This window comes from Miscanthus floridulus, chromosome 3 (genome assembly GCF_019320115.1).
Source record: "Miscanthus floridulus cultivar M001 chromosome 3, ASM1932011v1, whole genome shotgun sequence".
Taxonomy (NCBI): domain Eukaryota; kingdom Viridiplantae; phylum Streptophyta; class Magnoliopsida; order Poales; family Poaceae; genus Miscanthus; species Miscanthus floridulus.
In genome coordinates, this window is record NC_089582.1 from 127,952,666 (window position 1) to 127,970,829 (window position 18,164).

Consider the following 18,164-nt stretch of genomic DNA (forward strand, 5'->3'; position numbering starts at 1 on the left):
TAAGCAATCACGACGGCAGTTCTGGGGTGAGCATATACAAGTTGAACGAGGACAATTTCGACTCCGACGATGCCTACTCCGAGGACGCGGACGACGACTCCTGCTCCGTCTCTCCTCCGAGTCTGAGGGCAGCGTGGATTCTTTCGCCGCTCAAGCCCGCTTCGACTCCGAGTACGACGTGGATTCCAGGGCTCGCCGTCTTCGCCACCGCAAACTCGTCGCCCGCCTGGCCACCAGAGGGTGCCCGGAGTTCGTCGCCGCGGGCACCAAGATCGTTGGACTGGACAGCGGCTCTTTCTACCGAGCCAGCACGGCCGTTAACTTCATCTTCGACGCCAGAACGCGGCTAGTGTCCGCCACCCCCCCCCCCCCCCCCCCCCCCCCCCCCCCCCGTTCACCCAAGAAGTACGACGCGTTCTGGGCGATCGGCGGCACCGTCTATGCCCTGGACACGAGCGCCGACGAACCCAGCTATGGAAAGGAGCGCTGCGTCTTCGAGAGGCTCGGCCCCGAGCCGCAGCGCCACTACGGGACCTGGCAGTGGGAGGCTCTCCCCCGGCCGCCGTTCAAGATGGACCACATCGTCGTGTCCCACGCCGTGCACCCGGACGGCGCCACGGTGTTCCTGTCCGTGTAAATGACCGGGACGTTCTCCTTCGACGCCGAGCGCCTGGAGTGGGCGCGCCACGGCGACTGGGTCCTGCCGTTCCACGGCGAGGCGTACTACGTCCGCGACCTGGACGCGTGGGTCGGCCTCTGCTCGCGGCACAGGGGGCGACTTGCCGCGTGCCGGGTGGTGGACGACCGCCGTGGTGGGGCGGAGCCGGCCTGCAAGTGCGGGAGGGACCTGCTGTTCAGGCAAATGTGGAGGAGACACGTGAGCGCCAGCCTCGTCTATATGGGCAACGCCAGGTTCTGCCTCCTCGAGACTGTGACGCAGCCGCACCAGGACCGCTCAGATACCCTCGGTCTCATCGTGCCCATGCTGCTTCGCGTAGTAACCTTCCGAGTCCAGTACTCTTGGAAAGGTGAGCTTTGCGTAGTGAAGAGGAGGGCCAAGGCCTACAAGCTGCCTTGGCAATCGTCGTCGAAAAAACCTCGCGCGTTATGGATCTAATACGAAGTGAACAAGCACACGACGTTCAACAAGAGTCCACCATTAGTGTAGTTTCTCGTGTTGGGCAGGGCCCGCTTGTATTCAATGCATTCAGTAGATTACTACCTCTGTCCTAAAAAAATATATAATTATGATTCATGTTTGACCAAGTTTTATAGGGAATGTTATTCGTATTATGACTTTTAATCTAATGATATTTATTCGATATCATAAATATTGCTACTTTTTTATCTATAATTGGTCAAACTTATAAGGTACTAAAACGCGGCACTCCATGCTAGAATTGCATTCTTTTTGGGATGAAGGGAGTATTTAATAACAAACTTGCTGCGTCAGCGAGCGAGCGACCACCCTAGCGCGTCGCGCTTGCGAGCGAGCGCCCCAGCAGTGGCCCCGCGCTGCCTCGGACATCGCCCGCACAGCCCCAGACGTCGCCCGCACCTCCAGCCACTTCCCACGCGCATCCCATGTGCAACACCCGATCTATTTTTAAAACATCCAGATGCAATAGTTGCAACATACAAAAGAAGACATATGAAACACTTGAAACATGCGTCTGAAAACACTTACAAAAATACCTAAAAACACTTGAAAACCGTCGCAAACATATGCAACATCCAGATAAAAAAACATGCAACAGATGTATGAAACACCCGAACACTTGAAAAATACACTTGCAACATGCATGTATATGCAACATCTAGATCTACTATTGTAACATACGTCTGCTACAAATGAAACATTTGGAACATACACTAAAAACATACGTGCATAACCATTGCAACGTGTGCAACATCCATGTCTACTTTTGCAACAACGATACGAAACATTTGCAACATACCTCTGAAACACATAAAACACTTAAAACATATAGTTGCAACATGCGCTTCTCAGCGCAAACATCTCCTTGCAATTTCGGCGAATGGAGGCTCATCGGCGCGTGGAGGTAACCGGTGTGCTCGCCAGCAACACGGAGTTGGGCGACGGCATACAGAGGGCGGGGTGGGGGCGGCATGGGCAGCGGTGGCGAAGAGGGCGGGCGGGTGGTGCGTGAAGGTCACCGGTGTGCTCGTCGGCGCCGCGCAGCTCGGTGGCGCAGAGGACGGGGTGAGAACAGCGCGTTGAAGCCGTGGCGGATGAGGCGGAGTGGGGAGTCGCGGGGTGCAGTCCATATGTATGAACGCCTTCCATGGGAGGAAACGAAGATTGGTGGGGATCACCTAAGAGCAAAGCACAGCGACGAGGAAGGCATGTGGGTGGATGCAGCGGCGTAGGGAGTGTGTAGGGAAAGGAGGAAGGTGGATGTGCAGGGCGACGCAGGGATGCAGCGGTGTAGCGAGCTAGACCTTGCAGTGGAGAATGAGCGAGTCGTGTGGGCCTGTGCGAAGAAGCCCGAAGCGGTGCGCCAACTCATTTCGATCCATGGCGTTAATGGTGGATGCGGCGTCCGACGGAAAGAGAACCGTCCGAACGCCCTAATTCAAGCGTTTTCGATTTAATAAAAAAGGAAAATAAAGCAAAAAAGAATACCATATCAAGAGTCGAGCCTAAAACATACTTTCTTCTACTGCACCCCATAGCCCAATAAGGCCCAACAGCCTATGACCCAACTTCTCTCCCACGAGTGCACTCGTATCGCCCGCTCTCTCACCCTTTAGAGCATCTCCATCAGATTAAGGGAAACCTATCTCCTTTTCATATAACCAACAACAAAGGGAATTGGAGAAAACAAACATGCTCCAATAAATCCCCTTTATTTGAGGTGCTGAGAAATATCAAGAGTCGAGCCTAAAACATACTTTCTTCTACTGCACCCCATAGCCCAATAAGGCCCAACAGCCTATGACCCAACTTCTCTCCCACGAGTGCACTCGTATCGCCCGCTCTCTCACCCTTTAGAGCATCTCCATCAGATTAAGGAAAAACCTATCTCCTTTTCATATAACCAACAACAAAGAGAATTGGAGAAAACAAACATGCTCCAACAAATCCCCTTTCTAATATTCTTTTCTTAATTTTTTTCTCAGTACCTCAAATAAAGGGGATCTGCTAGTATTTTTTCTCAATCTCTTTTTATGCTGTCACCGCACCCAGTAGGCAGGCGCGCGGGTCGGCCGCGCCGCCGCTGCACCGGCCGCCGGCCGTGCCCCCTTGCCGGCCACAGGGAGAGAAGAGGGTGGAGAGTGTCACGAGAGACCAAGAGAGAAGAGGGTGGAGGGAGTCACCGGAGAGAAGAGGGATGTGATTTTTTTTCTCAATCTGCTTAAGCAACCTTCCCCTAAAATTAGAATTACTGTTTCCTCAATTCCCTATAGCAATTTTTAACGGAAAGAAGAAAGGGGTTCTATTGGAGATGCTCTTAGGTACTACTCCTTCTATGTTCTATCTCGTGTTTTCTCCAACCTCAAACCCAAGCACGCCGAGCACTGGGCGATGCCCGAGCAGCGGATCCGGGACTCCAGCGGCCAGCGAGGTCGCGTCGCCACGAGCCTTAGGTACAACTTCTATGTTCTCTCTCCTGTTTTCTCCAACCTCAAACTCTAGCACGGCGAGCGCTGGGCGGTGGCCTAGCGACGGACTCGGGACTCCGGCGACCAGAGAGGGCGTGTTGCCACAATGGGCGGTGCGGAATGCGCAATGGCGCCATAGGTGGCGAGCAGGGGCAGAGGGAGGAAGGGGCTGAGGGGGCAGGCACCTCTATGCTTGGTGAGCTCATCTTGTGTATACAAAATTCCACCATTTGAAGAATTTTTTTTGATATTTATCCTCAATAATTCATCAGATAGTATTTGGCCTCCCTCGTTTTTATTTCGTGGCTCTGCCCTCGGCGGCGAGCGCTGAATGCTTGCCGAGCACAAGCCGGAACTCGCAAGGGCACAGTGTTACATTGTCGTAGCCACCCCTTTCTTTGAGTTGAAAAAAGGAAAAAATCTACTTAACCCCCCACCTTTCATACTTGGTCTACTTCACCCCCCAACTATGAAACCGTCTGTTTTACCCCCTGAACTTTCTAAAACCGTCTATCTTACCCTTGGGCGGTTTTTCAGCGGCGGTTGTGCTACAGTAACACCGGGTTTGCTACCGTTCCGGTGGTTTTGAATTTTCTTTTTTTTTTATTTATTTTCGGTGAATTTTTGAAAAATCATAGAAAAATCATAAAATGAAAAATCTAATTTTATTGGACTCCACATGAGTAGATCTACACAGTGAATATATAATACGGTATGCTTTAGTACAATTTTTTTTTTGTAGCTTTAGATTAATTGAAAAATCTAATTTTGTCTGTAATTAATTAAAATTTATCTATAACTAAGTTATACATAGTACAATGAGTACGAAATTTGTACTATAGTTCAAGCATACAATAATTAGCGTACCATAAAAATTTTACCACAATTGGACCATAGAAGCTGTAGCTATGAATTATTCCAATTAATTACAGACAAAATTAGATTTTTCAATTAATCTAAGGCTACAGTAAAAAATTTGTACTAAAGCATACCGTATTATATATTCATTGCGTAGATCTACTCATGTGGAGTCCAATAAAATTATATTTTTCATTTTATGATTTTTCTATGATTTACTATGATTTTAAAAAAAATTCACCAAAAATAAATAAAAAATAAGAAAATTCAAAACCACCGGTACTGTAGTAAACCGTTGTTACTGTAGCAAACCCGTTGTAAGCCCGCCCGGAGGTAAAATAGACGGTTTTAGAAAGTTCAGGGGGTAAAACAGGTTGGAGATGAAGTAGACCAAGTATGAAAGGTGGGGGTTAAGTAGACTTTTTACGTTGAAAAAAGGCAGTGATTTTGCTGCAACAGGATGACCATGCCTAAGTTATCTTACAACAGGATGCGGCCTTAAACAAGATGCTGGATGGCGGGAGCGGTTGGTGTGAGAGAGAACGAATGATGATTGTGCAGCGATTGTTGAAATATGTAGAAATGTGTATTGATGAATAGAGACGGAGAGGATTACATGCTGATGACTTGTTACACGGATGAACCCCCACAGTTACTCTACACATATGAGTATAATGACATACTCCTATCTTATACTACAATCTACTTGCACGTCACAGTACAGAGTATATTGCTGCGATCATTCTGCACCGCCGTCGCGGTGGGATCCCACGGCCGCCGCGTGCCTCGCCGCCGGCCACACAATAAAACTGAGCCGGAAGCCTCGCCGCTGCAGCGCGGAACACATACCAGGAGAGCAGCCAGAACTAACATGCAGCTCGATCGATCATGCGTCGACTAGGACTGTAGTAAGTTAAGTATAGGAGTAGAAATAAGAGAAACCGAAGCCACCAATTGACCCAGCAGACGAGATATGTATCCAGCTGGCTACTCCAGCCGCAGGATAAGCCTGAGGTCGCGCGTCGCGGCGGCGGCGGCGGCGGCCGCGTCGACGGCGGCCACAGCTACAGCCTTTCTAGCGGAGAACTGCGGTAGCGGCAGCGAGCTCGGGTCGGGGGACGTCGAGAACGCCGGCCCGGCGTACACCTCCGCTGTAGGCCTCGCCTTCCTGCCGTGGTGTCTCCGGCCCGCCGCAGGAGACGATGTCCCAGCTGGCGGCGACCTCCTCGTGGAGGAGCCAGGGTGGTGGTTGCCGCTACCAGCAGACCTCCGGTGCGCCGCCGCCGCGGCCCGGATCCTCTGCGGCACCGGCATCAGGATGTTGTGCGCGCGCAACACATCGGTCGCCATGCCGACGACGACAGCGAGATCGAGGATGCGCGAGGGAGAAGGGGAAATTAGTTGGGCGCTGGCCGCCGCTGCGCTGCTCAGTTTGGTGGGTGGGTGTGGAATTCTCGTCGGGTGCGGGGCGCAGGTCCCGTCTATTATAGGAGCGGAAGAGGGATACTAGTGGATTCGGTCGACGCGTTGCCGGCCGGCTTTTGCCCTGCGACTTCCGGCGTGGTTTTGGTGGACTTTGACAGCTTCCTCGCCGCTTCGCTTCGGTCCCCTCCAGTCGACAGGTTCGGCGCATCTTCGCGTCCGTCTTTCTGTACGGGAATCTCGGCCCATCCGATGTGTGTGTGGCCCATCAGCGTGGAGTTGAAGGGCCACGCTAGCGCAGTTCCCGTTTCGGTGTTTCGCCCGTCTTTCCGTGAGCCGCGAGTGAATCAGCGTTCTGGCTCTCTGCGAGATCGCCACCGCGAACGCCGCATCGTGCACACGGAATCACGGAAAGAGGATCATTCGGCGCAGGCGTACAGTTTAAGGTCAAAATTCGTTTAAGGTCGACTACGTTACAAGAAAGATTGAATGGCTCGACATTTGTCTTGATATTGTTCCTGATGATATTTCATCATCAAGAAATGTCCGGAGGTGTCTTTCTAAAAGCATTATTTATCTTGTTTGAGGTAATTGTATAGTTATTTTATTGCTCTTTGAGTTCTATTTATTTACGGTAGTATCATTATCTTTTTTATGAACTAAATAAATGCCGCAAGTCAAGTCTTACTAGTACTACCATATGATTTATTCATCATATTATGCAAAATAATTCTAGTCTAAATGGCTCATAGTGTCATGTACGTCCAAGAGTGGAGCACTCCGCCGATGGTGAGATTTGCGCGGTGAACTGGAGGGTCTAGGACCCTACAAGCTCCCTCGCTACTCATCAAAGGGTAAACCTTTCGCCTTTCCAGATTTTTGAAACGAGAAAAGAATTTTGCCATCTGGACTCAATTTAGTGATATGATGATGACTGAACAAGCATGGTATCATGCTAATGTTAATGTGGAGGTTTTCGTGTACTACATTTTCTTTTTAAGCTTTTCAGGAGTTATATTCTTTGAGACAGAGAACTGAGATATAAAGATTATGTCCCTGAGCGCTCTGGTTCTAGCTGTGAGCTGACTGCCCTGTTTCTTAACTTTCTCTTTGCCAATGAACCTTAATTGGCATTCATTGAAAATTCTGGCCATTAACATTCAGGGATGAAGCCAGGAATTATATATATGGGGCCAGCTAAAAAGATCCAACTTGTAAAAACTGAGCGTAGCACAACTAGTTAATTTATCGACTTAACACGGGTGATTGCATTTTCTTATATATGTATTCTAGGATTTAATGCGCTATTTTTTCAGTAGTAGATGACTTGCCTGTTGATAGTAAGACTCTATAATGATATCATAAATCTCTAGATTTATTGGCCAGACTTTTGGAAATGTTCATAGGGATGATTTTATTATTTAGGGTCTTTTGGATGTGCTCATATGTGTCATTGTATTGTATAGTATGTTTTATATGATTTTATTATCTAGAATATATTAATAGGTATATATAATAAAATTTATTATATTCTCTCACTTAATATAAATAAAAACTATAAAGTTATACAATTACAAAAATTGTTGTGATATGTTATTGGGATTGGTGGTGTGGGGGAGGGGGGGGGGGGGGAGTTGCCCCTGCCTGGCCCCTGGCTCCACCACTGTTAACATTCACAAAGTGGTTCTTGTCGGTGTAACACCGTTTTAAATTTTGGTAGGCTCTTTTGTTTTTTTTTAACTCGAAGGTCATCCTCCATTTCCATTTAAGGATAAACGGAAATACATGAGATTGTTCAGAAAGAGAGAGAAGAGAGTTCAGGGCCACAATTCTAAACACCCAAGCGCCCGGCATCTCTGGCTCAGAGAAGGGCAAACTACCAGACACAAAGACCTGATACCAGAATTCCAAAAGGGAAGAGAGGTAGACAAAAAAGACAACCAAACAGAACAGCCATGATCATACAACTACCCAACAGACAAATACGAGCATCAGCAGGTCTTTGTTTTGCAGCATACGTCTTCACAGGTTCCTATCATCATCATCATCGCCAGACTTCAGGCGCTTCATCCGATCTTCAGCTGTACTCTTGGGTAGAAAAAGTCTTGCTGGACTCTATAATAGAAGGAAAGGAAGAGGAATAATCTTAATTTTAATCTTGTTGTTTGCATCATTATATGTGGGCTCTTACCAAACTTTTAGACCTTGGCAGGGTGTTGTAAAACATACGAACTATGTACTAGAGGGAAAGGAGGAGGAATAATCTTAATCATGTCGTTTGCATCATTGTATGTGAGCTCTTGCTAAACTCTTAGACCTTAGCAGACTATATATACGTGGGAGCTCTATGTTATTATAATCATGTATATTCAGAGGAATAAATTTTAGACCTGAGTATGGTTATATATATACGTGATAGCTCTATGTTATAATCATATATATTCAGAGGATTAAAGAATAGTCTTTCTATCTTTTGTATTTATGTATTCTACTTTCATGTACTATATATGTTGAACATGAGAGACCGAGGGGGAAATGTCCTAACCGCTAACGACATATTTTACAACAGGCTCAACAATCCTATGTACATGCATATAACAGTACTAAAAATGAAGATTTTTAATCCCGAGAACAGAGTACCAGAATCAAATTTTGTATTCAATCTCAAGTGATAAATAATCTCACATATTGACACCAATACTTTCAACCCAACCTGGGTTTTCATTTGGAGTCATAACTCAGAACTCCATTCGTACATAGCTACACGACTCATTGATTCATTTATGCTGATTATAGTTCAGTTTGGAAAACATCTTCCCATGGCTGGGCTTCCAAAAGGTTTCGACAGCTGCCCCAGGGCAATAGAGTCAGGTACGACGGCGAGGCGAGCCTACGAATGGCCCAGGCCCGAGCGAACGTTCGCTCGGGGCGCCCTAAGTCGTGTCTGAGACCGGCGGGGAAGTATCCGAATGGGATCCCACCGTAGGGAGGCACCGAGCCACCGAGGCCCGCGAACAGCCTTGGCACCCACTAGAGAAACCCCCTGGTACTCTTGGAGTGCGTCTCTGGACCACTAGCCGTTCCCCAGCGAACGGGGTTCGGGCCTCCACTCGGACTACCCGCTAACAGCTCACCGGAAGTGTCCACGCTCGTGCCCATCGAGGGTAGCCTGGCACATTCCACCCCTCCTTCCGAACGAAAGGAAGCGTGAGGGTCATACCCAAAGTCAGGGGGCCCCTGACGAACCTCTCGCTCCGTGCGGAGGCAAGAGGGCTTCTTCCCGCAACCTCGCCGAGACCCCCGCAACCCGAACTTGCGCTTGGGGGCTCGGCAAATGCAATAAGAACTACTCGTTCAGACATGGAAATGAAGAAAGCCCCTAGAGGAGTAACTCCACTCCCCCAGGGGCTCGGGGGCTACACCCGGCAGGTGCGCTCGCGCGCACCCACCGGAACCTTAAAACAACAAACCCCAATTCCTACGGGACAGGTAGAAACCAAGCCTCGGCAAACCCTCAGGGGGAATACACGCACTCCCCCCGAGGCTCGAGGGCTACTGTCGGGTACCTTGGAATGGGGTACCCCAAGCAAAACATCAAATGGGTTGCCCAAGTCCCATCTAAAAATAATAAAAGCAAAAAGGTAAGTCGTGGGCCCTTCCCCATCGCGACCGAGCCCACTGGATCCTCCTCCTCTTCGCCTCAAGCCTCAAGCAGGGGGTCTCGGCATCCTAGCACCAACTCCGCTTCGCGCGAGGCCCCCCCCAGGGAAGGCCTCGGCAGGGAACGCCGTCTCCGCCCCGCCCGAGGCTCTCCACGAAAGGCCTCGGCAGGAGGCGCATTCTCCGTCTCGCGCGAGGCCTCTCGCGCGAGGCCTCGGGAAGGAGCCTGGTCTCCGTCTCGCGCGAGGCCTCATTCTCCATGTCGCTCGAGGCCGGCTCGTCCGCGGTCCGTCACCCCCCGCCTCGGCCGACCCTCCCGACAGCGCGTCACGTCACATTAATACTTTCAACCACCCCCATGATCTCAGCCGGACAGCGGCTCAATGTCACAGAATGACCGACGCGACCCGAAGTCGCATCACCACCATACTGGCCGGGACAGGGCACGGCGGGGAATACCGGCCACTGTGTCCTAACACTGTGACCACGATCTGCGCCTGGGACAGGATATGACAGGGGTTACTGGCCACTGTACCCTACCACTATGTCCACGATCAGCCGCCCGCTCAGGGCCTCAGCACTGTACACCAAGGCCTCGGCTATATTGGGGTCCGAGCCCGCCGAGGCCCCCCACCGTAGTACCAGCCTCGGCACCGACCGAGTTTCGGCCTCGTGCATAGTCCGTCCACAGTGGCTATGTTCGCCGCCATGCCCACTCCGAGGCATTCCGGGGGCTCCCACGATACATAGGATCTGATGGGACGACCACGCCGCCCCAGTACTCCAAGGAAGGACCACTCCGACGACCACGCCGCCACAGGAACAGGCCACAGGGCTCGGACATGCCGCCCCTGTCGGCACGACGCTGCATAGTAATACATGTACTGCCCTTGTCCTCCCTTCAACTATAAAAGGGGAGGACTTGGGCCACTTAGAGGGGGGATCAGAGAACACACACACACACACATTCCCGCCGCTTGAGAGCAACGTCTCAGACGGCCCACACGACACCCTGCCGAGACCTGGGACTAGTTCCCTCTCTCTCTTAGCTTGTAACCCCCTACTACGAGCACTCCGGTGCAAGGAATACAAGTTCGATCTCTCAGACTGGACGTAGGGCGCCGATTGCCCGAACCAGTATAAACCTTGTGTCTCTTTGCATCACCATCCGGAATCGGGAGCACGCAGAACAAATTCACTAGTCGGTCGAGGACCCCCCGGTCCGGAACACCGACAGAGAAAAATCTCTTGAGGCAAGAATGCAGGAGGAGATCAAGAGGCAAGTGCAGCTAGCAATGAGTCAAATGCAATCGCAATCAACGCCGGGAGTCACCATTAGCCCCGTTGGTCAGATGAAAAGCAGTTGTGCTTCTACGGAGCTGCCAGTTATTCAAGACGACGCTGGGTTGCGCTTCCCTGTTGATGACATTACCGAGCCTCTAACAACATGTGAGCTGCACATTCTAGATGGTAATAATGCATCAATCATGGTGGCTGTCGGGGTTGTATCTCCAATAGACCGAACGAAGACACCAAGAATCCATGGGTCAGTTATTCAACCTGGATATGCTAGTGTCTCAGTCGATAGAGTGCTCAAAGGTTACAGCAATGTTCCTCTTGACATTGAAGGCGGTGATGGGGAGAAGACACTAGGAGAAGCAGAAAAGACATTTATTCAATGGCGCAAACGCTTCATCATCATTCCTAGGGCGCCACCGCTTCCCCTACCTCACCCTAGGTACGAATGAAAGTGAATGAAATATTATTTTCCATTAATTTTCTATTGGCTTAAAAAATAATTGACACACAACTTGTTTTTGTAGCAGGGTCTCCCCCTAGCCTAGCCTAATCATTCATTCCCCATCTCATCACAGCGTCGCGGGGGGCGAGACGACTTCATCCCCACGGCGATCGCCAACTCCTACACCGGCCCCATCGCCTCCACAACGATCTCCAACTCCTACACTGGCCCCACCGCCTCCACAACGATCTCCAATGCCTCCACGCCGGTCTCCACCAACACCGGCCACATCGCCTCCACGCCGGTCTCCAACACCGCCCCCACCCCCTCCACAACGACGCACTACAAAGACATCTAAGGTCCCGGCGGCAAAGAAGACCCCGAGAAAAAGAGTTATTTCTCAAGAAATACTTTCTGAAAAGACTGATGAGCAAATAGCAGCTGAAGAAGACAAAAAAGTGAAAGATTTTTTTATAGATACCAAAAAGAAGAGTCAAGCGAAGCTTAAGGAGAAGCCGTACTTTTACCTACCACGAGAGGTGCTGAGGCAGAAGGTCGATGCTCACAAGAAAAAGATAATTGAACTTCGTAAGCCTTCGCCACTATCAGACTATGACCGCTCCCTCGTGAAGTCACATGATGCAGATAAGAAAAGGAAAAGAACATCAGGGAAGGATGTCCCACAGCTCGGACAACAGAAGCAACCAATGCAAAATCTTATTGTTGCTAATCAATATGGTTCCAACATAGAAGTCTATTGACCAGACAACTCTGGAGAAGTGTCGGTTCAAGCCCTTAATGCTTTTTTTCAAGATACTGGTTTAACCTTGGATCAATTGATGGGCAAAGCTCCAATCCAGAACCTGAAAGTTGATACCTGGAAGACTTATAAATATGGCAAAAATCTATACAACCATGCGGCTCTGAATAAATTGGGTACGCAAATGTACTTGCTCAACAAGTGGTACATGCAGGCGTGTGGCAGGGGTGAGCAGTGGATCTTTGTCAGATTTAGAGACCATCATTACTTCCGTGGCGATGACATCTTACATATTAGTTTCGAAGAATTGCATCAACTATACTACATGGACGCTCTGGACAAATCAATTATTAGCTCCTTTTGTTTGTAAGTGATTCTTACTTTTATTTAATAAACTCACTTCCATGCGTACGTGTATATAATTATCCTCACATGTAACTTATATTTATATACAGATTCCAGATGTCAGAGCTCCAAAGAATACAAGACACCAGTGTTGGCTTCATTGATCCTTATATCGTATTCAAAACCGGTATTATTGTCAAGGAGCGATGGGTATCTGAAGCACAGGAGAATATCATGATGTTCTTCGTGAAGCAGCACGACAAGACAACAATACTTTTCCCATACAACTTTGAGTAAGTGTTAATAATAATGTAGTCTACACATTTTATGTAATATCAATACAACTTATATGCATGTACGTGTGTGTATAAACCAATGCAGTTTTCATTGGATACTCATTGTCATTGAGTTAAACTCAAGTCGGTTACTAATCTTTGACTCGTTGAGAAAAGAACGGGCACTATACCAAGATATGATAGACATTATCTAGGGGTAATTTCGATCTCTCGCGCACAACTATTATTGAATAGACTTTGCCATAATTTATTAACGATCGTACATTGTTGGTCGCACAGGGTTTGAAAAGAGTTTATTCGGCAACATCGCAAGGATTGCAAGGCACCACTTAATGTAGTTGAAATACCAGTAAGTTGTACTATATACACTTCCCCACGTGTTTAATTACTATAGCGTACTTCAATTTACGTGTGAGATGATGAGAATAATCTTCTTCTCGTACAGTGGTGTTTGCGGCAGGAACCAGGTAATAACTTGTGTGGATACTACGTTTGTGAATTTATCACTGCGCACATAAGAAGAACTCCTGAAGATGTCCTCAGAGTACGTATATATCAATTTTTATTTATTTTTAAATGAATATATATACATATATGTGTATTAATACTTTTCCTTTTATTTCAAATGCAAGACTGAATGGTTGAAATGAAGGATCATGCAAAAAGACCATCTGAAAGCAGTTCAAGAGTCAATAGCAGGATATCTTCTAGAAAAAGTGCTAAATCCCAACGGCGAGTTCTACTTTGATCCTAAGGAATAAATGATGTAAATTAAATGTTTATTGATATCATTATTTTTGAGAACAAGATTATGAAAGTGTTGTATATATATATATATATATATATATATATATATATATATATATATATATATATATATATATATATATATATTCGAATATAATAATGCTCAAGATGAGAATTAGATGTAATTATACGCATGCGTGTATTTATATTAGCAGCATAGAATACATACATAAAAACATATTATATATTAAACAAATACATGTAACTGAACTGAAAACAAATTAAACAAAAAAAAGAAAAAGAAAAGGAACCTTTAGTCCCGGTTGGGGTTACCAACCGGGACTAAAGGGTGAACCGTTAGTCCCGGTTGGTGTTACAAACCTGGACTAAAGGGTGCGCCAGGTTTGCTCGACTGGAGGGCCTTTAGTCCCGGTTGGTGTTACCAACCGGAACTAAAGGTCCCTCTTTAGTCCCGGCTCGATGACCCGGGACTGAAGGTTCCACCTTTAGTCCCGGGATCGTTGTCCCGACGCGGTAACCGGGACTAAAGGCTGTTACCGCCCGGGACAACAAGTCCATTCTGTAGTAGTGGTGGGACCCTCTCGCGTCATCGTCTTCCTCATGTAGAGACAACCCGCGTCCTCTTTGTCGTGTTGCGTCATGCTTCGGGTGCAACCCTGGACCAGGGGTGACCGACACAGCCTTGCGCGGGTGAGGAGACAGAGCCCTGATAGGATCTGGAGCTTAATTTGTGGCTCTGCCCACGTGTTAGGCTCTAGACCCCTATTAAGATCTGCTAGGAGATTCCCTTCGTCGCCGCAGGAGGAAGCTAGAACGGCTCCTCAGGGGGGCCACAGTTCCTAACCTCCCTTGGTAGGGGTCATGGCCGTCCGAGGTCGGGCATGCTCGGGAGCTCCCCAAGTGTGAGACTTGATCGAGGGACTGTTCCATGGCGTTCTTCCTAGGTGTCGAGGCCACTTTGCGAGTGGGCCGCCTCAGGCCTAATGGGCCTTTTCTCCGCTAAGTGTAGCCCCTAAGCCCCTAACCGATCAAGGGAATCGGTTAGGGGGTTAATTGCATTGTTTCGGCACTCGTCGGGGGTTTAGGTAATAAAGCCTGCTATTAGGTACTCAACACTCCCCCCACACACCTATGTACCTTCGTGTCAACTAGCAATATGATACTAATTAATTTTGCACATTTTACTTCTACTCATGGGCTTGAACATTAAAGTTCATTAGAGAACATGTGCAATTCACCTTTGAGATTTATTAGAATTTCTGCATATGGGCTCAGAGAAACTACCTCATATAAATTCTAACACATGTTACATATCGAACTTGTTTGTCTCTAGGGCAGGTATATTGTTACATGTCAGTAGTGTCAAAGGCCGTCTCATACAATGCCATATAGGATTTTTGATGACGTGGAGGAGAGAGAGAAAGGTAAGAGAAAGAGGTGATTGTGAAGTGACCACATCATAAGAAAAAATTTAGAATTATAAGACAACTATTTCATCATTGTACAATTTAGTATTGCCACACAACCCATAACCTTTTTTGTTGATTGTACAAATTAAGGATAACTGAATTACTATAAGGCAACTTAAAAGATTATTCAATGTATGAGTTGGTTATTCAATGTCGCATGATTAGTGGCACAGCATAAGACCATAATCTATGAAACAACCACCAATATACTTTGTCCTAACACATCAAATTAAAACTACAAACATCCACTGGATTTTTTTTTTTTTTTTTGATATTGAGCATCCACGGGATCGAATAGATGGGAACAAGCATGTATAAGACCGGTCAATACTCAAGACCACTTGTATAACTGGCTGGTCAACTCCAATTCCGGGCCTTGGGGCTGCCACCACTGCCGGAGCTCGTGTGGGTTGCCTTGGGAGCTCTGGTTCTTCCACACTACCGCGGATGGTAGGAGATGCGGGCGATCATTCTGCTTGCCGATAGCAGAGCGGCACATATCCCGGTACGACATTAGGGTAGCCGATGCGGCCACGCGGGGGTGGCGCTCCCGCTGCTCGAAGTAGTCGATGAAGCCGCTGCAGATGACGTCCCGCGGGTGCACGTACAGATTCGGCACCCACGGCGACAGCCGCTCAAACTTCTCCTCCATGTTCCTCCTGTGGGGCCTCAGAACTGTCTTCCCCAGCACGTGCTTCACGGCGGAGCTCGAGGCGTGCACGCCCTTTTTCGCCACCTCTGCGATGGGCAGCTTGTTGATCGCCGGAGCCAGGCTAGCCAGCGACACCTGTGGCGGGTTGAATAGGAAGGTCGGGAGTTTCAGCTCATACTCGGTCATGATATGGCGCCCCACATCCAACGCTATCGACGCGCCAAGCGAGTGCCCCGCGAGCCACACCCCGCTGCTGCTGCCGGCGCCGCCATTTTTGGGGATGGAGTTGAGGAGTTCCTCCACCTTTGAGCGTGCATGGCTGAAGCGGCCGCAGAAGTGCTGCTCGTTGAGCAGGATCCTGAGGTTGAGGCGCATGTCGCCCAGCGTTGTGGGATCCCGTCGCATGGTGCCTCGGAAGGCGACGACGTAGCTTGGAGCCGACGGGTGGCGGGGCGCGCCGGCCGGTGGCACGTACTCGAAGATAGCTCCGTAGATGAAGGGCGTGCTTCTGGCTGCAAGGATGTGGTGGCCGATCTTGCACAGGAGGCACTCGCACACACACGCAAGCACACGGTGGCGGCGGAAGTGGAAGCTCTCCCACCACGCCGGCGCGAGGTGCTCGGTATTGGCGTCGTCCTCCCAGCAATTGGCTCGCTCGCTCTCTAGAAGGTAAGTGCCTTTAACAAGACAGGCGGTGATGCACCGGCGGTGCTCCTCCATGTCCCTGAAAGATAAAAAGGTAAATTGCAGGGTATAACTTAAGACACGTTATATTTACTAGCAAACGTGCCCGTGTATTGCAACAGAACATATATATCTAGTCCATGAATTAAAGCGTAAAAGGAGGATTGATCCTGGACGGTTATAGTAGTACAGTAGTTCATAAATTGCAGGGTATAACTTAAGACAGCAGTTCGTAAATTGCAGGGTATAACTTAAGACAAGTGACTTTGAGTAAGAGCTTGTTTGATACCAAGGGCTAGCTAGTTATTAGCCAGAGCTAAAATTTAGTTATTTACTCTAACCTATCCAAACAGAGGATTAATAGGTGATGGGTTAATTTTCTAGTCAAGCCTTCCACTAGTTTTAGTCAATTGTACATAATCAAACTTAGTTAATTTAAGCCATTGATTTTTGACTCTAGCTAGCTAATAACTAGTCCTAGTTGGTAAAAAATACCCCAAACTGAGGGTAATGAGAATAGAGCCGCTAGCATAGGAAGACGTGTGATGCATCATATGCATCTTGAGCCTGCGTGCGTGCGTACATACCAGTCAATCTCAACCGCCGTTGGAGAGGAAGCCGCGCCAATTTTCGTCATCATATGCATCGGGCCGGAGTCCGCGAATACCTTGCCTGCAGAACCCATGGCGTTCAATATAATGCGATCGAGCTGAGGAAGAGGATCGGATCGGAGGCACCGGCGATGATGATCAGCACTCAGCAGCTAAGAAGGCAACAATGCAGCAGAGAGCAAGTATCGTGCTGTTGTATTTGCTCGTGCCTGTGCCTGCGTGCTTTGCCGTGAAAGATCGATCACTGTGTCCTGCACATATATAACAATGTGCTGTGTCTCGATGTGCACAAGTTGAAGTGCACTTAAGACTAGTTCCGCTAGGGCTCCGCGTTGACATCACAATTGCGGCGTTTACTATGAACACTTGCTAGCTCTCCAAGGATCCACGAGACCTATCAAGGCCCAACTAAATAAAGAACAGATGGTGGCTTTAATTTAATTAGTAGTTAGTACTACAAGCTAGGTCTTCCGTGTGTTTGTTGACTCTGTCAATGCACCTTGATAAGCACAAGTTGTGCAACAAAGTAGTTCACCAGTCGACAGTCGTCCGGTCCACTGGAGCATCTTCGTAGTAGGTCGAGTACTACCTCCGTTCCAGGAAAAGTAAAAATATCGTTTTCCTAAAAAAAAAACAATCACAAGTTTTATGTCTACGCGTAATAACTAATACGAGATTAATTATGAAATAGTATATTGTTATAATCAATCTATTTAAAATATAAATATTGATAGTATTTTTTATAACCTATAGTTAATATTAGGATTATTTGATTTATGGGAAAGCTAGATTATTTCTTTTAGACCGAGGGAGTATTGTTTTTCTATACCTCAAAGGCTCTGACGTTCATACGATATATAGCTTTCAACTTATATTATGCTTATTAGGGGCGGGTCAATGGGGCTCCATTGGTCGGCACTCGGCAGGCATTGGCTGCCGGGTTGGTAGTAGGAGATTCAGATTCCAATTAAAAAGTCACATCAATTGGAGGTTTTTTTCATTTTTTTATTTTGGCAGCTCCATGTTTGGAACGACCATAGGCTGCAGACATGGCCTTACTACGCGTGATGAGGACGTACATTGTCTCGGTCGCTAAGGTATGCGCTGGTGACCTGGTTAATTTAACAGGCTAGTGGATTAATCGCAAATAAAATACTTGCATGCAAATCGATTTAATTTTACTCCGAACCTTCCTCGTTAAGGGCACGTGTCTTTTAACCGATTCAGGCTGATCTTGAATCCTCCTCACCTAGTCACCCTGCAAGGGCAAT

General features: G+C 48.0%; 2 protein-coding genes across 2 annotated transcripts; both read right to left on the reverse strand.

Moving 5' to 3' along the window:
- Window positions 1-5,049: 5,049 nt before the first annotated feature.
- On the reverse strand, window positions 5,050-5,946 carry LOC136546867 (uncharacterized). Its single transcript, XM_066538831.1, has one exon. It carries the CDS (start codon window positions 5,833-5,835, stop codon window positions 5,473-5,475), a length of 363 nt encoding a protein of 120 aa, XP_066394928.1. The 5' UTR covers window positions 5,836-5,946; the 3' UTR covers window positions 5,050-5,472.
- A 9,331-nt stretch (window positions 5,947-15,277) lies between these two features.
- Window positions 15,278-17,174, reverse strand: LOC136546868 (GDSL esterase/lipase At4g10955-like). Its single transcript, XM_066538832.1, has 2 exons — window positions 16,870-17,174; window positions 15,278-16,322 (listed from the first exon to the last, which is right to left on the reverse strand). The coding sequence occupies exons 1-2, from the start codon at window positions 16,965-16,967 to the stop codon at window positions 15,278-15,280; spliced, it is 1,143 nt and encodes a 380-aa protein (XP_066394929.1). The 5' UTR covers window positions 16,968-17,174.
- Window positions 17,175-18,164: the final 990 nt, after the last annotated feature.

Coding starts and splice junctions, on each gene's coding strand:
- LOC136546867 (XM_066538831.1), bottom strand. CDS start 5,835: ATGGCGACCGATGTGTTGCGCGCGCACAACATCCTGATGCCGGTGCCG.
- LOC136546868 (XM_066538832.1), bottom strand. CDS start 16,967: ATGGGTTCTGCAGGCAAGGTATTCGCGGACTCCGGCCCGATGCATATG. Junction 16,323..16,869: donor ACGGCGGTTGAGATTGACTG/GTATGTACGCAC, acceptor TTTATCTTTCAG/GGACATGGAGGAGCACCGCC.